Source organism: Esox lucius, chromosome 23 (genome assembly GCF_011004845.1).
Source record: "Esox lucius isolate fEsoLuc1 chromosome 23, fEsoLuc1.pri, whole genome shotgun sequence".
NCBI lineage: Eukaryota > Metazoa > Chordata > Actinopteri > Esociformes > Esocidae > Esox > Esox lucius.
Genome location: NC_047591.1, coordinates 22354776 through 22374882, shown reverse-complemented (window position 1 = coordinate 22374882; position 20107 = coordinate 22354776). Strand labels below are relative to the sequence as shown.

Genomic DNA, 20107 nt, shown 5'->3' with positions numbered 1-20107 from the left:
CCTTTGCTGGATATCGCCCAATCACTATTCATGAGAGGTCTCTAGAGTGGACTATCTCTGTTCTGATGATGTCAGGCGAGCCTGCTAAAACAAATCCTGACAAGAAATGTTACTGGTAGCAAAGTTATAGGTCTCATCATTTTAATTGCAATTAAGAGGTTAATTATCCCAGCAGTAACCACGTTACATACAAGGTTGAGGTAGTGTGCCAAACTTTACCAACGTTTCCTAATTTTCTTTCCGTATCTCCCTACAATATGATAATTAGATGGTGTCAGCCAAACGTGTGTGTGTGTTGTATCTAACATACTACCTGTTAATCAAAGCTGCATTCTTTGATTGCCTTTGCCTAGAATGTGTTTTATTAGAATGGTGTTTTATGCTATGGTCTCATGTGAATACCCAAACATGAACAACAATAATATTTAATTTTTTCTTCTGTATTGGTAATTAGTGATGAAATCTTTGGCAACTTTGCTACAAATGCATTGTAAAATCACACCAAAAAGATGAAGACATTTACCACATTGAGCCATTAACACCCAGGTTTTACCTTGGGGCTGGGTATTTGTTTTCACCGTCTACAGCCAACTTATACATTTATTTAGAAGATGACCGAAATGAAAGACTGGAGTTCCCATAATCTGGTGGACCAGGATTTGAAGATTAGTTGACCACAAAAAAGTGTCAAGCCAGTCAGCTGCAGTATAACCCTTTCTGTTGTTTGTTTTTATTTCCCTTATTCCTTTTGTATAGAATGTTGCACCAACGAACAGAACAAATTTCTTGTTTGCTGTGAAACCTAATGGCCAATTAAACTCTTTCTGATTGTAGCCCCTCACTCCCTCTCTGTGCAGGTCCTACAAAGGCAGGAGAGTCCAGAGACCAAGCAAACTGCAGTCAGGATGGTGCTGCGAAGGTGCCTGTGGGGTCTGTCACTGTTGGTGGCATGTGTTCCTGTATGACGGGAAGGTGGTCCGGCATACACTTCCTGGTTGAGCGAGGGAGGGCCAGGAACGGCTTCAGATGTGCTTCAGAGGACGCGTCTCGGCTTCAGAGGGTCTCATCTTAGAATTGGATTCCAGGTTAGATATCACAATACTGGGACTGTGGTTTGTGTACAATGTTTTCTGGTGTTTATTCTTACCTTGGCATTGATGTACGTTGTTGCATTTTTCAGCCTTAAACACTGACACTGATCCTGAATTGAAACAGTTTTCTAAACGGAGCCAGTGATACATTTTTTCCTTTTTTATTTGTTGCCCTGTAGTACGTTTGGGATTCAAAAACAAACTTAATACCTGTTGGGTGTAGTTCAGAAAGCGGGTTTAGTGAAAACTTAGTTGACTCAGAGTTAATGGTAACTTTGGGTTTACGATTTCAAAGAGCCAGTTTAGTGTTTCTGAGTCAGTTACTATGGCAACATGCTCAGTGAAGCTAACCTGCATGCTAGCAGGTTTTATTCAACTAACCTTTAGTTTGTCCTACTCTTTAACTGAAACCTGCCATCTGTATGTGTCAGACATGGTGTATATCCAGAGTATGAATTACGGGGGGAGAATGCTGACAGTGTTGAATGCTGAGCTAAAGTCTATGAGTAGCATTCTCACAGGTGGTGGTTTTGTCCGGGTGGGTCAGGACAGAGTGTAAAGCAGTGGAGATGGTGTAGGCCTGTTTGATTGGTAGGCAAACTGATAGGGATCCAGTGTTTGGACGAGGTGGGACTTAAGGAGGGCCGAACTCGTCTTTCAAAGTGCTTTATGATCGTGGGGGTGAGTGCTACTGGTGGGGCTCGACACGGTTGACTGCTTCGGCACTGGCACAATGGTTGCAGCCTTGAAGCATATAGGGACAACTGCCTGGGCCAGCGACCGGTTGAAAATGTCAGTAAAGGCCTCGGAACAATATTATCAGCTTTCATATTGTTCCTATGACACATTGTGGACATGCTCTCAGTTCGGAGCAATTTTTCTGTGTTCGTTTGTTTGTTATAACACTGAGCATATTTCCAAGGCAACTGTCTGTCAGGCTGTCAGACGTGACTCTCGCACTGAAACGTTTACTGTACATTTGTTGTGTTCCCCAGTCACAGACACACAAAACTCATCAAAGAAGAATTCAGTGTGCCAATTTGAGTCTAAGACGAATGGGTGGGTGTCACCAAGCTAACACTGGCTAAAGGATGAATGTGCTTATATCATTAATTTGAATGACTCCCCTCTCATGTAGGCCCTTGTGTCCTGGGGTGTGGTTGGGTACAATGAGCTTCCTCTAGAGATGCTTTCAGCAATAGGTCGCCCATCGTTTTGATTGAGGGCATCTTTAGAGTCTCTGTGAGTGGTGGTGGTGGGCCCCAGCCTGTTTTGACTGAGGGCATCTCTACAGCCTCTGTGAGTGGTGGTGGTGGGCCCCAGCCTGTTTTGACTGATGGCATCTTTAGAGTCTCTGTGAGTGGTGGTGGTGGGCCCCAGCCTGTTTTGACTGAGGGCATCTCTACAGCCTCTGTGAGTGGTGGTGGTGGGCCCCAGCCTGTTTTGACTGAGGGCATCTCTACAGCCTCTGTGAGTGGTGGTGGTGGGCCCCAGCCTGTTTTGACTGATGGCATCTGTACAGACTCTGTGAGTGGTGGTGGTGGGCCCCAGCCTGTTTTGACTGAGGGCATCTCTACAGCCTCTGTGAGTGGTGGTGGTGGGCCCCAGCCTGTTTTGACTGAGGGCATCTCTACAGCCTCTGTGAGTGGTGGTGGTGGGCCCCAGCCTGTTTTGACTGATGGCATCTTTAGAGTCTCTGTGAGTGGTGGTGGTGGGCCCCAGCCTGTTTTGACTGAGGGCATCTCTACAGCCTCTGTGAGTGGTGGTGGTGGGCCCCAGCCTGTTTTGACTGAGGGCATCTCTACAGCCTCTGTGAGTGGTGGTGGTGGGCCCCAGCCTGTTTTGACTGAGGGCATCTCTACAGCCTCTGTGAGTGGTGGTGGTGGGCCCCAGTCTGTTTTGACTGAGGGCATCTCTACAGCCTCTGTGAGTGGTGGTGGTGGGCCCCAGCCTGTTTTGACTGAGGGCATCTCTACAGCCTCTGTGAGTGGTGGTGGTGGGCCCCAGCCTGTTTTGACTGAGGGCATCTCTACAGCCTCTGTGAGTGGTGGTGGTGGGCCCCCACCTGTTTTGACTGAGGGCATCTCTACAGCCTCTGTGAGTGGTGGTGGTGGGCCCCCACCTGTTTTGACTGAGGGCATCTCTACAGCGTCTGTTGGACCCACACCTGTTTTTCAGCCCTGAGCCTTTTTCTATTGGCTATAATGGAGGTCCAATCTCAACAAATATGGAGCCTTGAATACATAAAGGCATTTAGGTGTAACTTTTTAAAAGACAATTAAATACTGGCACTGTTGGCTGAAATGTTTTTGTTTTTGTTTGCTTACAAAAGTTCACTTACTATAATATATCACATGTTCAATGTAGCCACTGAAAGCTGTTTAATTAGGGAGGGGAGGCTAAACAACATCACAGATGTTTCTACTGAAATTATACCTCCTGTTTGAAGTATATTTTTGTATTTTCATCTTTAGTGCCAAGTACGTTTTGTGCCTGTTGGGTTGCACCTGCATAAATATTACACCCCCCACACTTTATATAAATATTTAATGAGTGGAACACTCCAGACAAAACCTCTCTATTTTCAATGTATAGTCACTCATTGACTCGGTCAGCAATTCCCTGCCACGCCGGCTCACATTATTTTGCTGCTGCCACTGTATTGCTTTTTTCTTGAATATATATATTCCCGGCCCTGGATAAGCGGAAGATGATGCTATGCTATGCATTCGTTTATTTCTAACTCCACTCGGGAGAAGTAACGGGGGTTGGATACCTTTTTTGATACCTGTTGCCATGGTGAATCATGTCTGCGTTCCATTGATGAGGGCTTTTTATCTCGTGCACGTGCTTTACTCAGGGTTTACTCCATGACTGAACTAATTGTTACCACCTGTTCTGTAATGGTCAACTCTGAGTTTGACAGCCCAGAGTTGTGGTTTAAACTCTGAGTATGTTAACCCTGCTTTCTGAAATACCCCCGTTATAACTCAGGCGATAAGGCACTTGGGTTTGTGGTGTATGGCCAATATACCGCCTCTAAAAGCTGTCCTTAGACTCGATGCAGAGTACCTGGAATCTTAGTTCTGGGACCATTGCAAGCAGTAACACAATCAAAAACTGAATGAACGAACTTGGAACATATTTACTTTGTTTAGCTGGGTTATCTTTGTCCGATTTTCATTTTGTATGAAAATCTAAAATCATTCACTGTGATGAATATGGAATAATAGAGGAAGTCAAGAATGGGGCAAAAGAATGGGGCAAATGCTTTTTAACGGCCCCGTGTGGACATTTGGTGCATACATGCAACACGGTAACACACTGTCTGAATACGGCTTGCATTCAGTCAGGGAAATAATACTACACAATTATAGATAATTGATATACAATTTGTGACCAGTAAACCTGAGTCAGATTCCATCCAGTGCTCTAAGGACTTCTGGCCTTTATTCCTTGTCTGTAAAAGTAACAGGTTGGAACTCGCACACGTTATGTTAAGTAAAAATGTATTTTTAATTGTGTATAGTCATATCATTATGCTGTACAAACGGGATGCTTCAAATCCTGAATGCGAATCTCCGGCTTTTGTGGTTTCCTCGCCAGGTGCTCCGCGATGCATTGTGTCTAAGAACAGCTTTTAGCTGTGGCATAATGGCCATATAACACAACCCCTCATGTTTGTTGTTGGGATCCCAAACATTTCACAGTGCAACAAATTAAAATACAAAAAACAATTACTGGCTCCATCAGTTTAGAGAACTGTTTTAATTCATGATCAGTGTCAGTGTTTAAGGCTGAGAAATACAGCAACGTACATCAATGCCAAGGTAAGAAATAACTTAGCAAAATATTCACAGGGCAATACAACTGAGTGGTTGTCATTTTTCACAGTCACTACTGACACCAGAACTTTGTACACAAAATGCATGCAATGTCTCATTACACATCTATGTTTTACACTGCAGTTGATGAAAACAAAATCTGGACTGTTCAGATTTCTCTTCTGACTGGACCAAAATAAATGTTCCAGAAGACATGAGAGTAGATCTCAAAAGGCTAAGGTTGAAGTGAAGCAATACTGGCTTCAGCACGTGATGCTAACCAAAATGGTGATTTCAGATATCTCACAGGACACAAATGCACATTGAATGGACGAGTTGTGGACAGTTCGGGGAAGGACTACAGCAACACCTGTGACATAAGAATGTGGCTATTCAAGCTGGTCTCAGAGAAATACACAAGATGGTTTACCTAAAGGTTTGACGGATGAAATGGTAAGATGTTATGTTACAGACCGGTCACTAGGGGCAGTGGTGCTCACACAGTTTAATAGTGCCTGTTTTTAAGTGTGTTGTGGATGGATAGAAACACTCCTTACCTTCACCTACTTTTTTCTACTCACTTGCATTTTTTGGTTCATGCTTTCTTACCTTAACCCAAACCTTTACCCCTTTACTGTGATTCCTAACCTTAATCCTAACCTTTAGTGTTAAGGGGTACTGTCATTCCTAACAATCCTAACCTTAACCCCAGTATTTTGATATGTAAACCTGAATCCAATTCATGTCATATTTTAGTAAATTGTAAAATGATAAATTTTCTCATTCAGAACATATACACTATTTATTAATGCGTTGTAATGTACCCTAAGGTAACATACAAATCTGTCACAGATTTACGTGTATGCTAAGTTATGAATTCCCCTGAGGTCAGATCGGGCTATTAGTACATGCTAAACTTTTAACCTTTGCCTTAATACAGAACATTCGAAAATTATAATTTTAATATGGTGAACTTTTAAGCTTAACAATATAGAGATCAATGATATACTTTCTTACAAATGTAAAGGTTTTCAATTTCAGGTGTTTTGCTGACTGCCGGTCTTCAGTGGTGAGTGAGATGCTATGCTAGCCTATTGAATATGCATAGAAAGTTTAACATTTCCACTAGGACAACTCCAGTATCTTGTTTTTCCTCTTGAGGTTGCTGTGATGTTACCTGTTCTTTGTCCTAGCAGTACACTCCTAACAACCCAAACATTAAGAAACTTCCATCTGATGAAATAAGCTTCCCATAGCAAATCAGCCCTTCACCTTGACTGAATTTGTCCCTCTTACTGACCTCCATACACAACATATGCAGTTGATATTTGGTAAGTAAACAAAATGAAGAAAACGCCACCTGCTGGAGAGCACTTCTGCTCAGGTGTGCTTTGGTTTAACAGGCTGGGCTATACTTCAGCTATTGAACCAGGTTTTCATTTGGCAATGATTGAAGATGTGTAAAGTAATTTCATGTTATGCCATTTTGGCACGAATCCACTTTAATCTGCTTTGATTACAAAACATTATATCATTGTTACACACCAAGATCCTTCAATGTTCAGTTTTCCCATGTAAATTACTAATAAATAATGCAGTTAACAGTTAATGACAACAGTATAAAAATGTATTTTCCATTGAGCTACGAAAATAGGTCTATTTGAAAGCAATGCAAGTCAATTGTAAATCCATTTGTTTTAGGCACAGAACTCACATTTATGGACATTTCAATGTAGATGCGATATAGTAACGATTTTAAACTTGGACAGCATTGTACCAACCACAAACAATGAAAAGTTAATGTTTTGCAATGTTTTCAAAATAAAGGTCCAGATAAGTGGAACTATGAAAAACAATAGAGAGACAGTAGGGATATTTTTTCCAAAAATCTTTGTTCAGTCCTTCATAAAAATAATACATTATATTTAATAAACACTCAAAAGATTGGCAGCGGCATACACACTTTGGTAGTTGAACACAGTTAAACATTTTACTTAAATAAAAACGTACATTGATGTGTTAGCCACTTTGTACAGAGATGGTTATGTTGTGCCAAATCTGTGTGAAACCAGCATTTTTGACCCAGTTAAGATGCAACTTTTCTGATTGGCATTTAGTGTCATCATAGCGGATGTATTTGGGACTTTAGCTGCAATTACATCACTTCACAATTAAATATTTTTCAATTGACAGCTAGCAATGGAGTTGTTTCCAGCAAAAAGCCTAGACGATGGTATGTTTGAATATTTGAAACACATCAGCACCCAGAAATACTGTAGGTCATCGGTTCTCTAACCTGGCCGGCAGACATTTTGCATTTTTATTTGAGCCTGGAATTAGCTCACCTGATTGAACTAATCAAGGTTATGATAAATACTAAGATCAAATCGGTATGCTAGCTTTGTAAAAAAAGAAAACGTGGAATGTGTGCCGGTGCCCGAAGAGAGGTTTGAGAATCATATTTAAAGAGAATGTTCGAAATCGTCAGATGACTTTTGGCTCGCGGTCATGGTCTGGAATCCCTTTTTAGTTTCCCTTAAAATGAAAGGAACCTGGATTAATTGTTAAATGCCTCAGACCGAGGTCCTCTGTCGAATTGGATCTCTTGCCCATTCTTACACAGGGTCAATTAAAAGCTTAGCATGATATTTCCCATTGGCAACTAAAATTATGAAAAAGATATTTACAATTTACTCTGATACTTTTGAAACCCACAATTCTATCTGGAAGATGCTAGAATGACACTTTGAAGGACTGGCAGATCTTGTTGTCCGTTGGCTAAGTTGGTCTTTATCGGGTGGTAGTGACATTTAAGCTAGTTGATATTTCAAGAATATCTGTTAGATGAGGCTGTAAAGATGATGAATGTCCTTGCAACTGACCCAATACATTGTTACTTGTTCAACAATGAAGTTGTGTTTTGTCTGTGTTAAGGTGACATTACTGAAACTTTGTCATCTGATCCGAATCAATGAAGGCTTTCCTTGCTCAACCTACTCTGAGTATGTATCTTGAATTGGCAGACACAATGTTTGGCTACAATAAATATTTTGGGCTTAGAGAGCGGAGTGTGAGCTGGTTCAGTTGCTGCTAAGCCTCTGTCTTTTCAGTAACGAGCTGTGTATATCCAAATACTCTTATTTTGAAAACTCATTACTTCTGCTGTGAATTCCGCTGCATGAAGCAAGCAGAGGATGAGTACAGTCCAGTGTCTACTTTACATGCTGTCCAGTCAACAGCAGTGAACCATTGGCTCAAATATTTAGGGGGCCCATAGCCTAACCCAAGTCCTTGGTCCTGAATCTACGTACCAAAGTCCCCAACACTGTCAGTTGTCTTTGTGCAGAAACAGGCCTTTATTCTGTCCGTTCCTTTAAGCAAAACCCAACATGGGCCAAAGAAATATGTGCTTGCTCACATTTTTATAGCAGCGGACCAAAAGACGACAAAAGCTTTGACACAAAACCAGGGGCTTAAATATTTTTTCAACATTTTTCATTGATAAACTATCCATTGTTGGGGACGAATACCATTGTCCTTGGCAAAAGTCGTTCGTGGCTGTGTCCCCAGTGGAAAACAGCATCTGCATCTGAAATCTCAGACATGGGGAAACACCTCTTTCCCAGTCTGAGGTCTCTGAAACTTGTAAACCCCTCAGCTCTTCCTCAACTCCATTCCTTTATTCCACGGTTTCTGTCCGAGGTTTCGGGACCTCTGTGTGAATAGGCTTGGCACTAACTCCCCAATAGGCAAGCTGACTGGTTGTCCGCTACTCAAATGACATGAGGTTGGTTGGTATCTGGCAAAGAAAGACAGAGTACAATAAGTACTTGAATTAACCACTAAGAAATTAGGCGATAGATGACTGGGGTCAGAATCAAATGTCATTTTCAATTTTATTTTAATCCTTAAGTAGTTTTAAGTGTCACTCACATTTGTTTATGCACATTGCCAGTGATTAGATGGGTCTGAATTAAAACATCTAATGAATTCACTTGATTAATAAGATACCTGAGGTCTGTTGCTCCTACACGCCTCCTCCAGGTGTTTGTGCCAGATGATTGCGGAGAATCTAGATCCCGTCTGGAACTTGTAAACATTACCTGCAAAGCAACGAGGCCTTAGCGATCAATAGGTCCTTGTGTGATTTCATACTAATACAATTCTTTGAGGCTCACCTTTGTCTGGGTCATTGAGCTGGAAGATGTTTGGTCTAGCCGGGTCATCTGGTAGAACCACCATCCAACCTGTTACACACACCTTCTTACAGGCCGAGGATTTGTACTGCAGAAAGAAGGGACCAGACTGGATCAGTACACCATTAGACATGAGTAGTAAAAATCCTTTGCTATTTTTTTGTTGTTAAATCTGGATTGAAAAAAGACATTCTAAAATTGATTAAAAGGGCTGGGTTTGGCCTACAGACAGACAGTTTAATAGCCCTGGCTTAAAAATGTTGATCAAATTATTTCCATTCAAGCCTATACAACTTAAGAACATTTACAATTGTTTCAATTTGAAATGTCTTTAAAAAAAAAAAAAGTGAAATCTCAATGTAACCAATAACTACTCCTACGACTCACATGTTTCCTCTCTGAAGCCCTCAAAGCCTTGGCACCATAGAACGTCAGTGTTGAGCCAGAGAGAGAGATCCAAAAGCGTGTCCATGATGACAACTGGAGCACAACCACAAAAAACCATGACCACACACAAACTAACACTGTATCTTAACGTGTTAACACAATAGTATAAAATCAAGTAAATTAAGTTTGGAAAAAACAGTTGGAAGAAACAACAAATGTACAGTATTTGATTTTCTTTCCCCTTTTGTATCCACAGCCCTGTGTCAATCCACTCCCAACTGATTCAGGGGAGTTGGAAGACCGTCACCTGATTGCTTCCAACCATAGACTGTAAAAAAAAATGGACGACGCCCCTTCGCTCTTTTCCATTGGTGAAAACCAAGCGTGCCGCACAAGCCCTGAAAAGTGAAGCCAAAACGTCTCGATCGCCCCCTGGTGAGTGGTCCCAGTATAGGTCATAAACCCCACCCTCCCCATGTTATTCAATGGGACGCGAGACCAACTAAACAATTAAATTACCCTTCAAATATCTTTTTTCCGAAGCTGGTTTCTGTCATTTACTGTAGTTTGTATCACGCTAATGAAAATTCAAGAGTTTGTTTTTAAAATAAGTTTGTTTTTAGTTAGTTATTTAATGCTCTAAAAACGGTGGTGTGATGTTGTGATTCACAGCTGTGATTGACAGCTATCTGAGCAGAGGAGCCACTGAATATTCGGAGGACTGGGGAGATTGGAACTTTACATTTAATCTCTAAATGTCTATAATTGATATAATTTCACACGGACATAATGGGTTGTTCTGCAGTACATTGTGCTAACCGATCTGGCATTTCCAATCGATCTTTGAATTTTTTTTGGTAAATTACATTTATAAGCTATTTAATTAGTAAATAAATGTAATGGGCTAGCTAACGTTAGCTAAAAGACAACAAGCCTCGTTAATAGCCATGTTAATAGCTAGCAGGTGATCGTTAGCTAGAAGTTACCAATTATTTTTGTATTAGGCCTATTCTAAATTAAGGTTAAACATGATGTAAGTTAGGCTATAACATATCGTCTAGGTTTAACAAGCAAAGGTTGTACTGTACTTGGACTTGCGATTGATTACGGTATGCACATTCTGCGAGGGAGAGTGTGGGCGGGGCACAGGGGTGGGGCCGTTGATTTCGCGGCTTTACGGCTTTACTTCCTGCTCGCTACTGCACATAACTACTGCGCAGAACTGGTCCCAAGATCGCTATCTGCGCAGACGCAAGTCCAAGATGTCAGCGCCGTATCGGGAGACTGGCGGCTTCAGTTTTCACCAATGGAAAAGAGCGAAAGGGCGTCGTCCATTTTTTTTACAGTCTATGGTGAAAACTGAAGCCGCCAGTGTCCCGATATGGCACTGACATCTTGGACTTGCGTCTGCGCAGATAGCGATCTTGGGACCAGTTCTGCGCAGTAGTTATGCACAGTAGCGAGCAGGAATTAAAGCTGTAAAGCCGTGAAATCAACGGCCCCACCCCTGTGCCCCGTCCTCACATAATCAATCGCAAGCACACGCTGCACTGTTTTGGAAGTGGAGTCCTGCTCCTGTGAACTCTGTCTGCTCCGTTCCACTCCAACCTCATTAAAATAAGGTAAATACAAGTAGCCTACTAACCACACATTTAAACAGAGTTCAATTAAGTCCAAGTACAGTACAACCTTTGCTTGTTAAACCTAGACGACATTTCATAGCCTAACTTACATGTTTAACCTTAATTTAGAATAGGCCTAATACAAAAATAATTGGTAACTTCTAGCTAACAATCACCTGCTAGTTATTAACATGGCTATTAACGAGGCTTGTTGTCTTTTAGCTAACGTTAGCTAGCCCATTACATTTATTTACTAATTAAATAGCTTATAAATTTAACGTACCGAAAAAAATTCAAAGATCGATTGGAAATGCCAGATCGGTTAGCACAATCTACTGCAGAACAACCCATTATGTCCGTGTGAAATTATATCAATTATAGAAATTTAGAGATTAAATTTAAAGCTCCAATCTCCTTAGTCCTCCGAAGATCGCGAAAAAAGCCTGTTGGCGCTTCAGTGGCTCCTCGGCTCAGATAGCTGTCAATCACAGCTGTGAATCACGACGTCACACCACCGTTTTTAGAGCATTAAATAACTAACTAAAAACCAACTTATTTTAAAAACAAACTCTTGAATTTACATTAGCGTGATGTTGGTCTTTATCGGGTTAGTTGGTCTCGCGTCCCATTGAATAACATGGGGAGGCGGGGTTTATGACCTATACTAGGACCACTCACCAGGGTGCAATCGAGATGTTTTGGCTTCACTTTTCAGGGCTTGTGCGGCCCGCTTGCTTCCAAACATTTATAATTTTCCATGCTGCTCTTCAAACGAGGAAGGCTGATGGGTTGATGTGCAGGAAACATTCTCTCAACTGACCAACTCTGTGAGCACCCGCGGCCTCCTATCAGTCGTACGTACGTTTAGAAATTGTGGCGTTTGTGGAAATCCTACAATTTGCGTGCGCAATTTTTTTTTTCAACTGCTGTACGCAACACAGGCATGCTTCTGTTGATAAACCATACTATACTTCTGCGTATGTGAACGAGCGTACGGTCTCCGCCCAACCAACGTCTAAAATTCCCATATGAGGTACCCAAATTAGCCCTATTGATTGAATTTGTCGATCTTTGAAGCTAGGAGACAGATCAGAAAAAAACCTACAAGAAAATACACTTCCCATTGTGTGAACTTCAAATAATATCTGATGTAGAATTTAAAAACGTGTCCTTTTTCAAAATATATCAAGTAGCCCGACAAGTAGTCAAATATTCCGCATTGCAAGACGTGACTGGTTGTAAGTAGTGGTCAGAGATCAGTCAAGGTGGAACCGAGAATGCGATTTGCTGCATTCCTCACCAGTGTCCAAACTACAGGATGTGGGCAGAGTGTGACAGATATTTCTCCCATTGACTAGCAAATCGCTGGCATTATTGGGGAGCTCTGAGTGGAAAAGTCCTAGATGGGGACATGGCACTGTGGGAGGGTTGCAGTAAGTCATCATTTGCCATTAGGTTAATCATAACATTTCAACTTCACATTCAAGAAATATTTAAATACAGACACAAAGTAAATTGGTCAAGCCCAGTTCAAGTCATGTGGACCTATGACTTAGCGGTTTTCACTACAGAACTAGTATCTGCAGTGACATACCAGAGTGGGGTTGCGGTTCTGCAATTCGGCTGAGTTCCGTATGGTTTCCAGTTTGGACTGTATCGGGTCGTAATGGTACAGCGAAGGAGGTCTTGCAAACGCAAGATCTGTTAAAAGAAATAGTAGCCTGGAGAATGTGGCCAAGAAAGTATGTAACATTTCAGAGGTTTTATAGAAGATCTGACTCGTTAACCTTGTGTTAAAATGAATGTTCCATTTTAGGGCCGCATAGCAATAGCCTGTAACTTTTATTTTGACTAAACCTACTGGCTGTTTTATTCGATTTATGGTGAAAAAGCGTACCTTTTATGTTCTATTAATTTTCATTCAAAGTAATTTCTAAAATGTATTGTCAATTTTGTCAAATGACAAATTGTAAGCCAACGTGTGATAACACTAGCTCATTCAAAAACGAAACCTCTAGGTTGTAAAACTGAGCATCTTAAATCGGCATGTTGTAGTGTATGGTAAAATGTGCAATGTTGAATGTGTTGCTTTACGCACATGCACATGGGGTTATTGTTAGTCTCGTTTTTAAACTATGGATATGCCCACTGAAAGAGCCACGTTTTGCAACCTATTAGTCCTAACAGTTTTTTGGATCAACTACAGGCTGTAGGGTTTTGATGCTTGCTACATCCATAGCCTTTATGCCTACGATGTTTGCAGGAAACAGTTTGCGCATTCCTGTAGGCTATTCATATTTTTGATAAGATTTTTCCCATGTGTTTCAGTTGACATTCCTCTACCAGCTTTTTCAAAATAGCATGGTTGTCTCTGATTCAACTGCCAGGCTGTGCATAGGCATTGGTTGAAATTAGCATACAGATACCCACACTTCCCCATCAAGTTCAACATTGATCAAAACTGGAGTACTCATGGTTTACACTCATGGTACGCAGGATTGATACATGAGGCCCCCGACCCAGGCCCCTGAACTAGTGTGATGAGACCAGGATATCCTTTCCGACAATGCCTCCCTGTGCGATGCTGGCCAGTTTGCATCACCTGTAGTCTTAATGATTTGTCAGCTTGCGTCACAGTCAAAACTTAAACCTAGACCGCGGTGGCACCTGGGAAAGAAACTGCTTTGATTTGAGTCAAACGGAGTACTCCTTCCTCCTCACCTTGGGTTTGATTTGAGTCAAACGGAGTCCTCATTCCTCCTCACCTTGGGTTTGATTTGAGTCAAACGGAGTCCTCATTCCTCCTCACCTTGGGTTTGATTTGAGTCAAACGGAGTACTCATTCCTCCTCACCTTGGGTTTGCGGCCCTCTTTCCGTAGTGTCTTCCTCCGCAGGGGTCCTTCAATGACGACACTTCCCGCCTCGCTGAACCCGTGGCCCGAATTGGCACCCGAGGGGCTAGGGAGGAATCGTATTTGAGAAGGGTCAAAGGTCAAATTGAAAGTCGCAAGGTCACTAGTAAAGGAGACAGCGGCCTCTTTCTAGTCCCCTTTTCACACAGTTGAATCAAGCCACGGCGTGCTCTGCAGGCCTGCTTCTGTATCCACCTTACAAGCTAGAACTGAACCCACGGAAAAGAATAACACTACACAGATGCCACATCTTAATTTCTCTGCACAGCAAGAAATGCATGCAAGATATCTTCTGTTCATTTTAGTCTACATGACACGTACATTTCCATTGGCAATTTCCCTGCTGTAGCAAAGAGGTTCAAATTAAGATATGGCATCTGTAGTGTGAAAAGGGTCCAGGTGTCTGTAACACCCCTGTCTCTTGGCAGATATGGAGGTGTATCATTATGGGATGTCCCAGACATGGACGGGTTGGCATGCTTTTGATTTAATGTCTCCCTGGTTAACAGCTTAACATTTCGCTCTATCTAAGCTAGGGCCAGAGCAAATGAATAAGCAAAGAAATAGTCTCAAAAAAGCAAGACTAGAGACAGGAGGATGTTATGTAACTGGCAGCCACAATTAGGTATGGGACGCTATAATTATGTACTTCTCTGTGTTGTAAACTGGCTTTCCAGCTATAGAGAATCAGATTACAATCAAGAATGTCTTAAGTAAAAGCCCTTCATATTTGTGGGGGGGGATATTTGGTCAGATAACAACCAAACAACTTAAAGGCGTTACAGTATTCCAAAATAAATGTTCCCTTTGTAAATGGAGAAGAATTACGTAATTCACTGTTAATAGCCGCTTCATCTAATCAGATGTTCTAGGATGCTGGGAGAGGGGATTTATGGGATTTGCAGGCCAACCAAAACGGGCCAAGCTAATGATGGTAAAAGTTAGCTTGGTCTAGTCTGAACCATGTTCAGACCACATTCTGACCACTGATATACCAGAGAAGGGATTTATTAGAATAGCAGGCCAAATGCTACCATGTTATAATATGCTCTTAGCTTTAAGGATTTGTGTACCAGGGGTATCACACATGTTCCATGGTTTCAAGACCCAAGTATAGTTTCTCCTTAAAATGTTTTTCCAGTTAAGAAAAACAGATTAGGCGAGTGCTTAACTAATATTACTGACTTGAAATAATCGAAGTACAAGTGGAAGCAAAAACCTGCTTACAATTAGTTCTTTGGAATGATGTGTGGGTGAAAACCGTGCATTCATGTCAGTAAAAGAGACAAATGCACATGTTAGAATTTGGCCTGTAGTCTCCAGGGTCCATTAGGTAAAGAGTACTTGGGAAGTTTCACCTCCAAGTAAACATTTTAACCCCATGTGCACATCCGGTTGGGCTGCAACATTTATCAATAAATTCTCTGGTGTTCCAAAAGTCCTGGTGGAAGGTTTCTGGATTTCACGCATATTCCCTGCCAATTCCAGTGTTCATCCAACCCAGGATTTCGGGAAAGCCAGAGAATCAACTTAACGCCCAACGGAAGACGCCACCATAACACCTATCTGCGATTGGTCCCGACGATACAATACGTACTCTTACTGAAACACACTCACTAATGCAAAGACATGCCACTGGGGTCCCAGGCAGAAAAAGCCCCAACAGACAAGGAACAATGTAGCATTGGTCTCAGTCCCTCGTCCCTGAGCGTAAGGACAAGGGACGTCAAGGCTGCGACGGTGCATTACAGAGAAGGAAGAGGACATGAGACGGGTGCTGCATGCATGCGGTGACTGAGCGTGACCCGACCCCTTGCCCCCCCGCTACAGATGAATGACCTATGACCCGGGGACATGTGACATCACCAGACCCCCCCCCACCGACACCACTGGACTGTACCTGTAGACATAGCTGCGGCTCCGGGGGGAGGTGCGTAGTGGGACCCTCCAGTTGGGGCCCAGTGTGGCGTACATACGCCCCCTGTGTTTGCACATTGTCAAGAGTCAGTCTGAGTTTCCATTATGGGGGCTGGCTCCCACCCCCCCTGTAATGGCCCACTACCATCGTTCCTTTCAGACCTGGGTCAAACACACGGTTTGTCGGCGCCATGTTCCTGTACTCTAGTGCTTGGTTTACTTCGCAGTGAACAATGGAACCAACTGAATAGTTGGCGAAATAACTGTGTGTATTAAATGAAATTCGCTGCATTTGACCCAGGTCTAGCTCATTCAGGGATCTGACCTAAAGCTGGGGAAGTCTGATGGAAAAACTGCATTTCTAGTCTGCTATGGAAACAGATATACAAGAAATGTTGGCCAACACAGTGCCAGGATTGTAGAACACTGACTTTTTTCCAATGAGTTTTATGCAGTGTGGTTGATTTGATACGATCAGTCAGTTTTAAAAGTAACATTTCTAAACGGGTGGAGCGTTAGTATCATGTCTGCAATCCCTTTGAGATGATTAAGATGAGCAACTACTCATACACTATTAGCAAATCACTCCAGAGGTTTATACTCACTAAATTTTATTACACACCGCTAACATTTATAGTTAGTGTTTGCATTAGTTTCAGTTAATTGTATAATTTTATTTTTTAAAACAGCCCATCAATACACTGCAAGTGAAAATCTACGAAGATGCGTCATTCACTAATAGTGTGCAAATCGTGAACCATTTCAAAGCGATTAAAAAAAACTTTAAGGTTAAGTGCTGGTTTGGGTGAACATGTTGAATGAAAGCTGGTAGCGTACTCACCTTTCCATCCCGGGGGAGAGCTCCTCGCCGAATGAACTTTCACTACTGCCTGCAAAGATACAGTGGAAGAACTGCGGTCATTGAAAGACACTGCTAGCTAACTGGCAACCACTGACAATACTCAATACATTAAAGTCTGAGGCTTTTAAAGGCCTAACTCGGTCAAAAAAGCTATTTTCTGCCAATAAAGATGCAGTTGGTGACTATTTTTAGAGTAACTTTTTTTAAACCTAATTTTGGGCTAATGTTTATTATGTTGTTTAGGGGCAAATATTTAAGTTGAATTAGCTAGCATAGCCCTTCATGTCCAAAGAATTTGAGTTTGCAATCCTATCTGGTGCAGCTGGCTTTGTCAGCAATGTCTTCAGATAAAGCTTGGCAGTGAGGGGGGGGCACTTGTTTGACGGCGAGTGCCATGTTGGTACAAGTTGAGATTATGTACCATTGAAATCTTATCACGGTACTCTCATTTAGTCTGAAATTATGTAACTGACTGTCCAAAATGTTCAACAACACATTACTTGAATACTGCGCCTGCTTTGTTACCTTTCACCATGTGCTGCCTAACAAACACCAGTTAACAGGTGTATGACCGAGTTACCTAACGATATGCCATTGGATACAGAGATGCTGTGAGGGTCGTTCCTAGCCGGGCTTTGGGCTTCCAAGAAGCTGTCGTCAAGCAGGTGACGGGGCTTCGGGAACGTAGCACTCCTGCTCTCAGCCATGCCGTACGCCATCATACTGAGGAGAGAGGAAGGGGGAGAAGGGGGAGGGAGGGAGAAAAATGAATAGCTGTAGGGACGTTGTAGTGAACTAAATCATGATTGTACACTCACCTAAAGGATTATTAGGAACACCATACTAATACTGTGTTTGACCCCCTTTCGCCTTCAGAACTGCCTTAATTCTCCGTGGCATTGATTCAACAAGGTGCTGAAAGCATTCTTTAGAAATGTTGGCCCATATTGATAGGATGGCATCTTGCAGTTGATGGAGATTTGTGGGATGCACATCCAGGGCACGAAGGTCCCGTTCCACCACATCCCAAAGATGCTCTATTGGGTTGAGATCTGGTGACTGTGGGGGCCATTTCAGTACAGTGAACTCATTGTCATGTTCAACAAACCAATTTGAAATGATTCGAGATATGTGACATGGTGCTTTATCCTGCTGGAAGTAGCCATCAGAGGATGGGTACATGGTGGTCATAAAGGGATGGACATGGTCAGAAACAATGCTCAGGTAGGCCGTGGCATTTAAACGATGCCCAATTGGCACTAAGGGGCCTAAAGTGTGCCAAGAAAACATCCCCCACACCATTACACCACCACCACCAGCCTGCACAGTGGTAACAAGGCATGATGGATCCATGTCATCAGACCAGGCAACATTCTTCCAGTCTTCAACTGTCCAATTTTGGTGAGCTCATGCAAATTGTAGCCACTTTTTCCTATTTGTAGTGGAGATGAGTGGTACCCGGTGGGGTCTTCTGCTGTTGTAGCCCATCCGCCTCAAGGTTGTGCGTGTTGTGGCTTCACAAATGCTTTGCTGCATACCTCGGTTGTAACGAGTGGTTATTTCAGTCAAAGTTGCTCTTCTATCAGCTTGAATCAGTCGGCCCATTTTCCTCTGACCTCTAGCATCAACAAGGCATTTTCGCCCACAGGACTGCCGCATACTGGATGTTTTTCCCTTTTCACACCATTCTTTGTAAAACCCTAGAAATCCCAGTAACTGAGCAGATTGTGAAATACTCAGACCGGCCCGTCTTGACCAGGACCACACCCCTAAATGCATTGAAGCAAATGCCATGTGATTGGTTGATTAGATAATTGCATTAATGAGAAATTGAACAGGTGTTCCTAGTAATCCTTTAGGTGAGTGTATAACACAGTGCACATAGAATTTCTGCAATACATCAGTATATACCACATTGGTGGTACGACTCTAATGGCCGGAGTTGTCAGTTTGATACACGTCACATTAATGCTCGTATATAAACTGCTCTTGGCACACACTATCACACACACACACTAACACACACACACTTCATTTGGCATGATACGTTACATGCTACACAACGCAGGTACACTCACTTGTTTCCTAGACTGTGGCTCTTCCTGTGGCGGGAGGGGGGAGGGGTGGGAATGTGCACCCCCACGGAGGCGTCGGGGCAGGTGGGCCGCCGGTAGTTGTACCTCACTGAGGCAGACACCTCAGAGGGACCTACGAGAAGAGGCCAGGGGTCAGAGTTAAGAACCCAAGGCCAGAAGTCAGTTTTGGAGCTAAGCGGAAAGGCCAGGAGTCATTGTTAACTGTGACTCCTGGCCTCCCCTCTTAGGTCTAGAACGACTCATGGTCTCTACTCTTACGTACCTAACTTGGAATCCTGGCTCTCCTCTCAGGTCCCTAACGATGACTGGCCTTTTGTCTCCGGTCCATAACTCTTACTCATAGACTTCATCTTGGATCCCATACTGTGACTCCTGGCCTCTCCTTTTAGATCCCTAACTCTGACCTGGCTTCTCTTTGGTCCCCAACTGTGAATCCTGATCTACCTTCTTAGGTCCATAACCGACTCCTGGATTCTTCTCTTTGGTCCCCAACTGTGAATCCTGATCTACCTTCTTAGGTCCATAACCGACTCCTGGATTCTTCTCTTAGGTCCCTAAATGTGGCTCCTGATCTCTCCTCTTAGGTCCCTAACTTTGACTCCTGGAACAGCACTTTGGCCCTCTCTTTTGGCAGCAGTGATCTGCTGATACTCCGGCCGTTGCAAACAGGAAATGGTCACCAGGTTAGGGCTGCGTTGACCACACATATTCAAAGACCACATGAATGCAGGATCACAGACACTGTAGTTACAAAAACAATAACGCAAATGAAAACAATTGTTTCCGGACAGTACAATCCCTTGCAACAGCAGACACCCAGTAATACCTTTCCAGCTGACCTGCTACATGGCCGGTAGAAAGAGAAATATTTCATGAGACTCATTTTAAAGTTGAGTTCTGAGCAGTAGTCGTCCCACTAGGTGGGGTCAGTGGGTTAAAGTTTGGGTAAGTGGACAAATCCAAATGTGCTACAGATGAACATAAATAGTAGAACACAAAGTTCTTACATGTTATGTTTGTTAACACACACACATGCGTTAATATATTTAAATGTAACATGAGCACAGTCACACGGTTTTTATGAGGCAGTGCATTATGGGCCCACCATGAGCGTAACTAGCCTGTACACGTTTGCTCTTTAATTAGCCACGTGCAATCGGCGTTTTGTGCTTGATCTGTGGGCTTGGCCGGGGGCCTGC

The 20107-nt window shown here is 42.7% G+C and overlaps 1 protein-coding gene and 1 long non-coding RNA gene across 6 annotated transcripts in view; one reads left to right on the top strand and one right to left on the bottom strand.

Annotated features, from left to right (window-relative positions):
- LOC106024911 overlaps nucleotides 1-20107 on the top strand; it is a 32854-nt gene that overhangs the window by 3752 nt on the left and 8995 nt on the right. The window contains exons 4-6 of the long non-coding RNA XR_004575223.1: nucleotides 858-1085; nucleotides 5214-5368; nucleotides 5957-6246. This is a non-coding gene — a long non-coding RNA (uncharacterized LOC106024911). The remainder of the gene's footprint in view (nucleotides 1-857; nucleotides 1086-5213; nucleotides 5369-5956; nucleotides 6247-20107) is intronic.
- The window catches only part of LOC105024020 (ras-specific guanine nucleotide-releasing factor RalGPS1), a 130050-nt gene continuing 114783 nt past the window's right edge, over nucleotides 4841-20107 (bottom strand). For 3 of the 5 annotated variants that reach the window (XM_029117012.2, XM_029117011.2, XM_013140273.3), the window contains 9 exons: nucleotides 18891-19020; nucleotides 17393-17535; nucleotides 16792-16840; nucleotides 15934-16014; nucleotides 13974-14079; nucleotides 9499-9591; nucleotides 9094-9199; nucleotides 8927-9018; nucleotides 4841-8714 (listed from right to left, as the gene is read on the bottom strand). In XM_029117012.2, coding sequence (XP_028972845.1) covers nucleotides 8685-8714; nucleotides 8927-9018; nucleotides 9094-9199; nucleotides 9499-9591; nucleotides 13974-14079; nucleotides 15934-16014; nucleotides 16792-16840; nucleotides 17393-17535; nucleotides 18891-19020 — 830 coding nt within the window. In that variant the 3' untranslated portion in view covers nucleotides 4841-8684. Of the gene's footprint in view, nucleotides 8715-8926; nucleotides 9019-9093; nucleotides 9200-9498; nucleotides 9592-13973; nucleotides 14080-15933; nucleotides 16015-16791; nucleotides 16841-17176; nucleotides 17267-17365; nucleotides 17536-18890; nucleotides 19021-20107 lie in introns of those variants that run through there. The other 2 variants (XM_029117013.2, XM_034290095.1) reach the window with 2 other exon arrangements.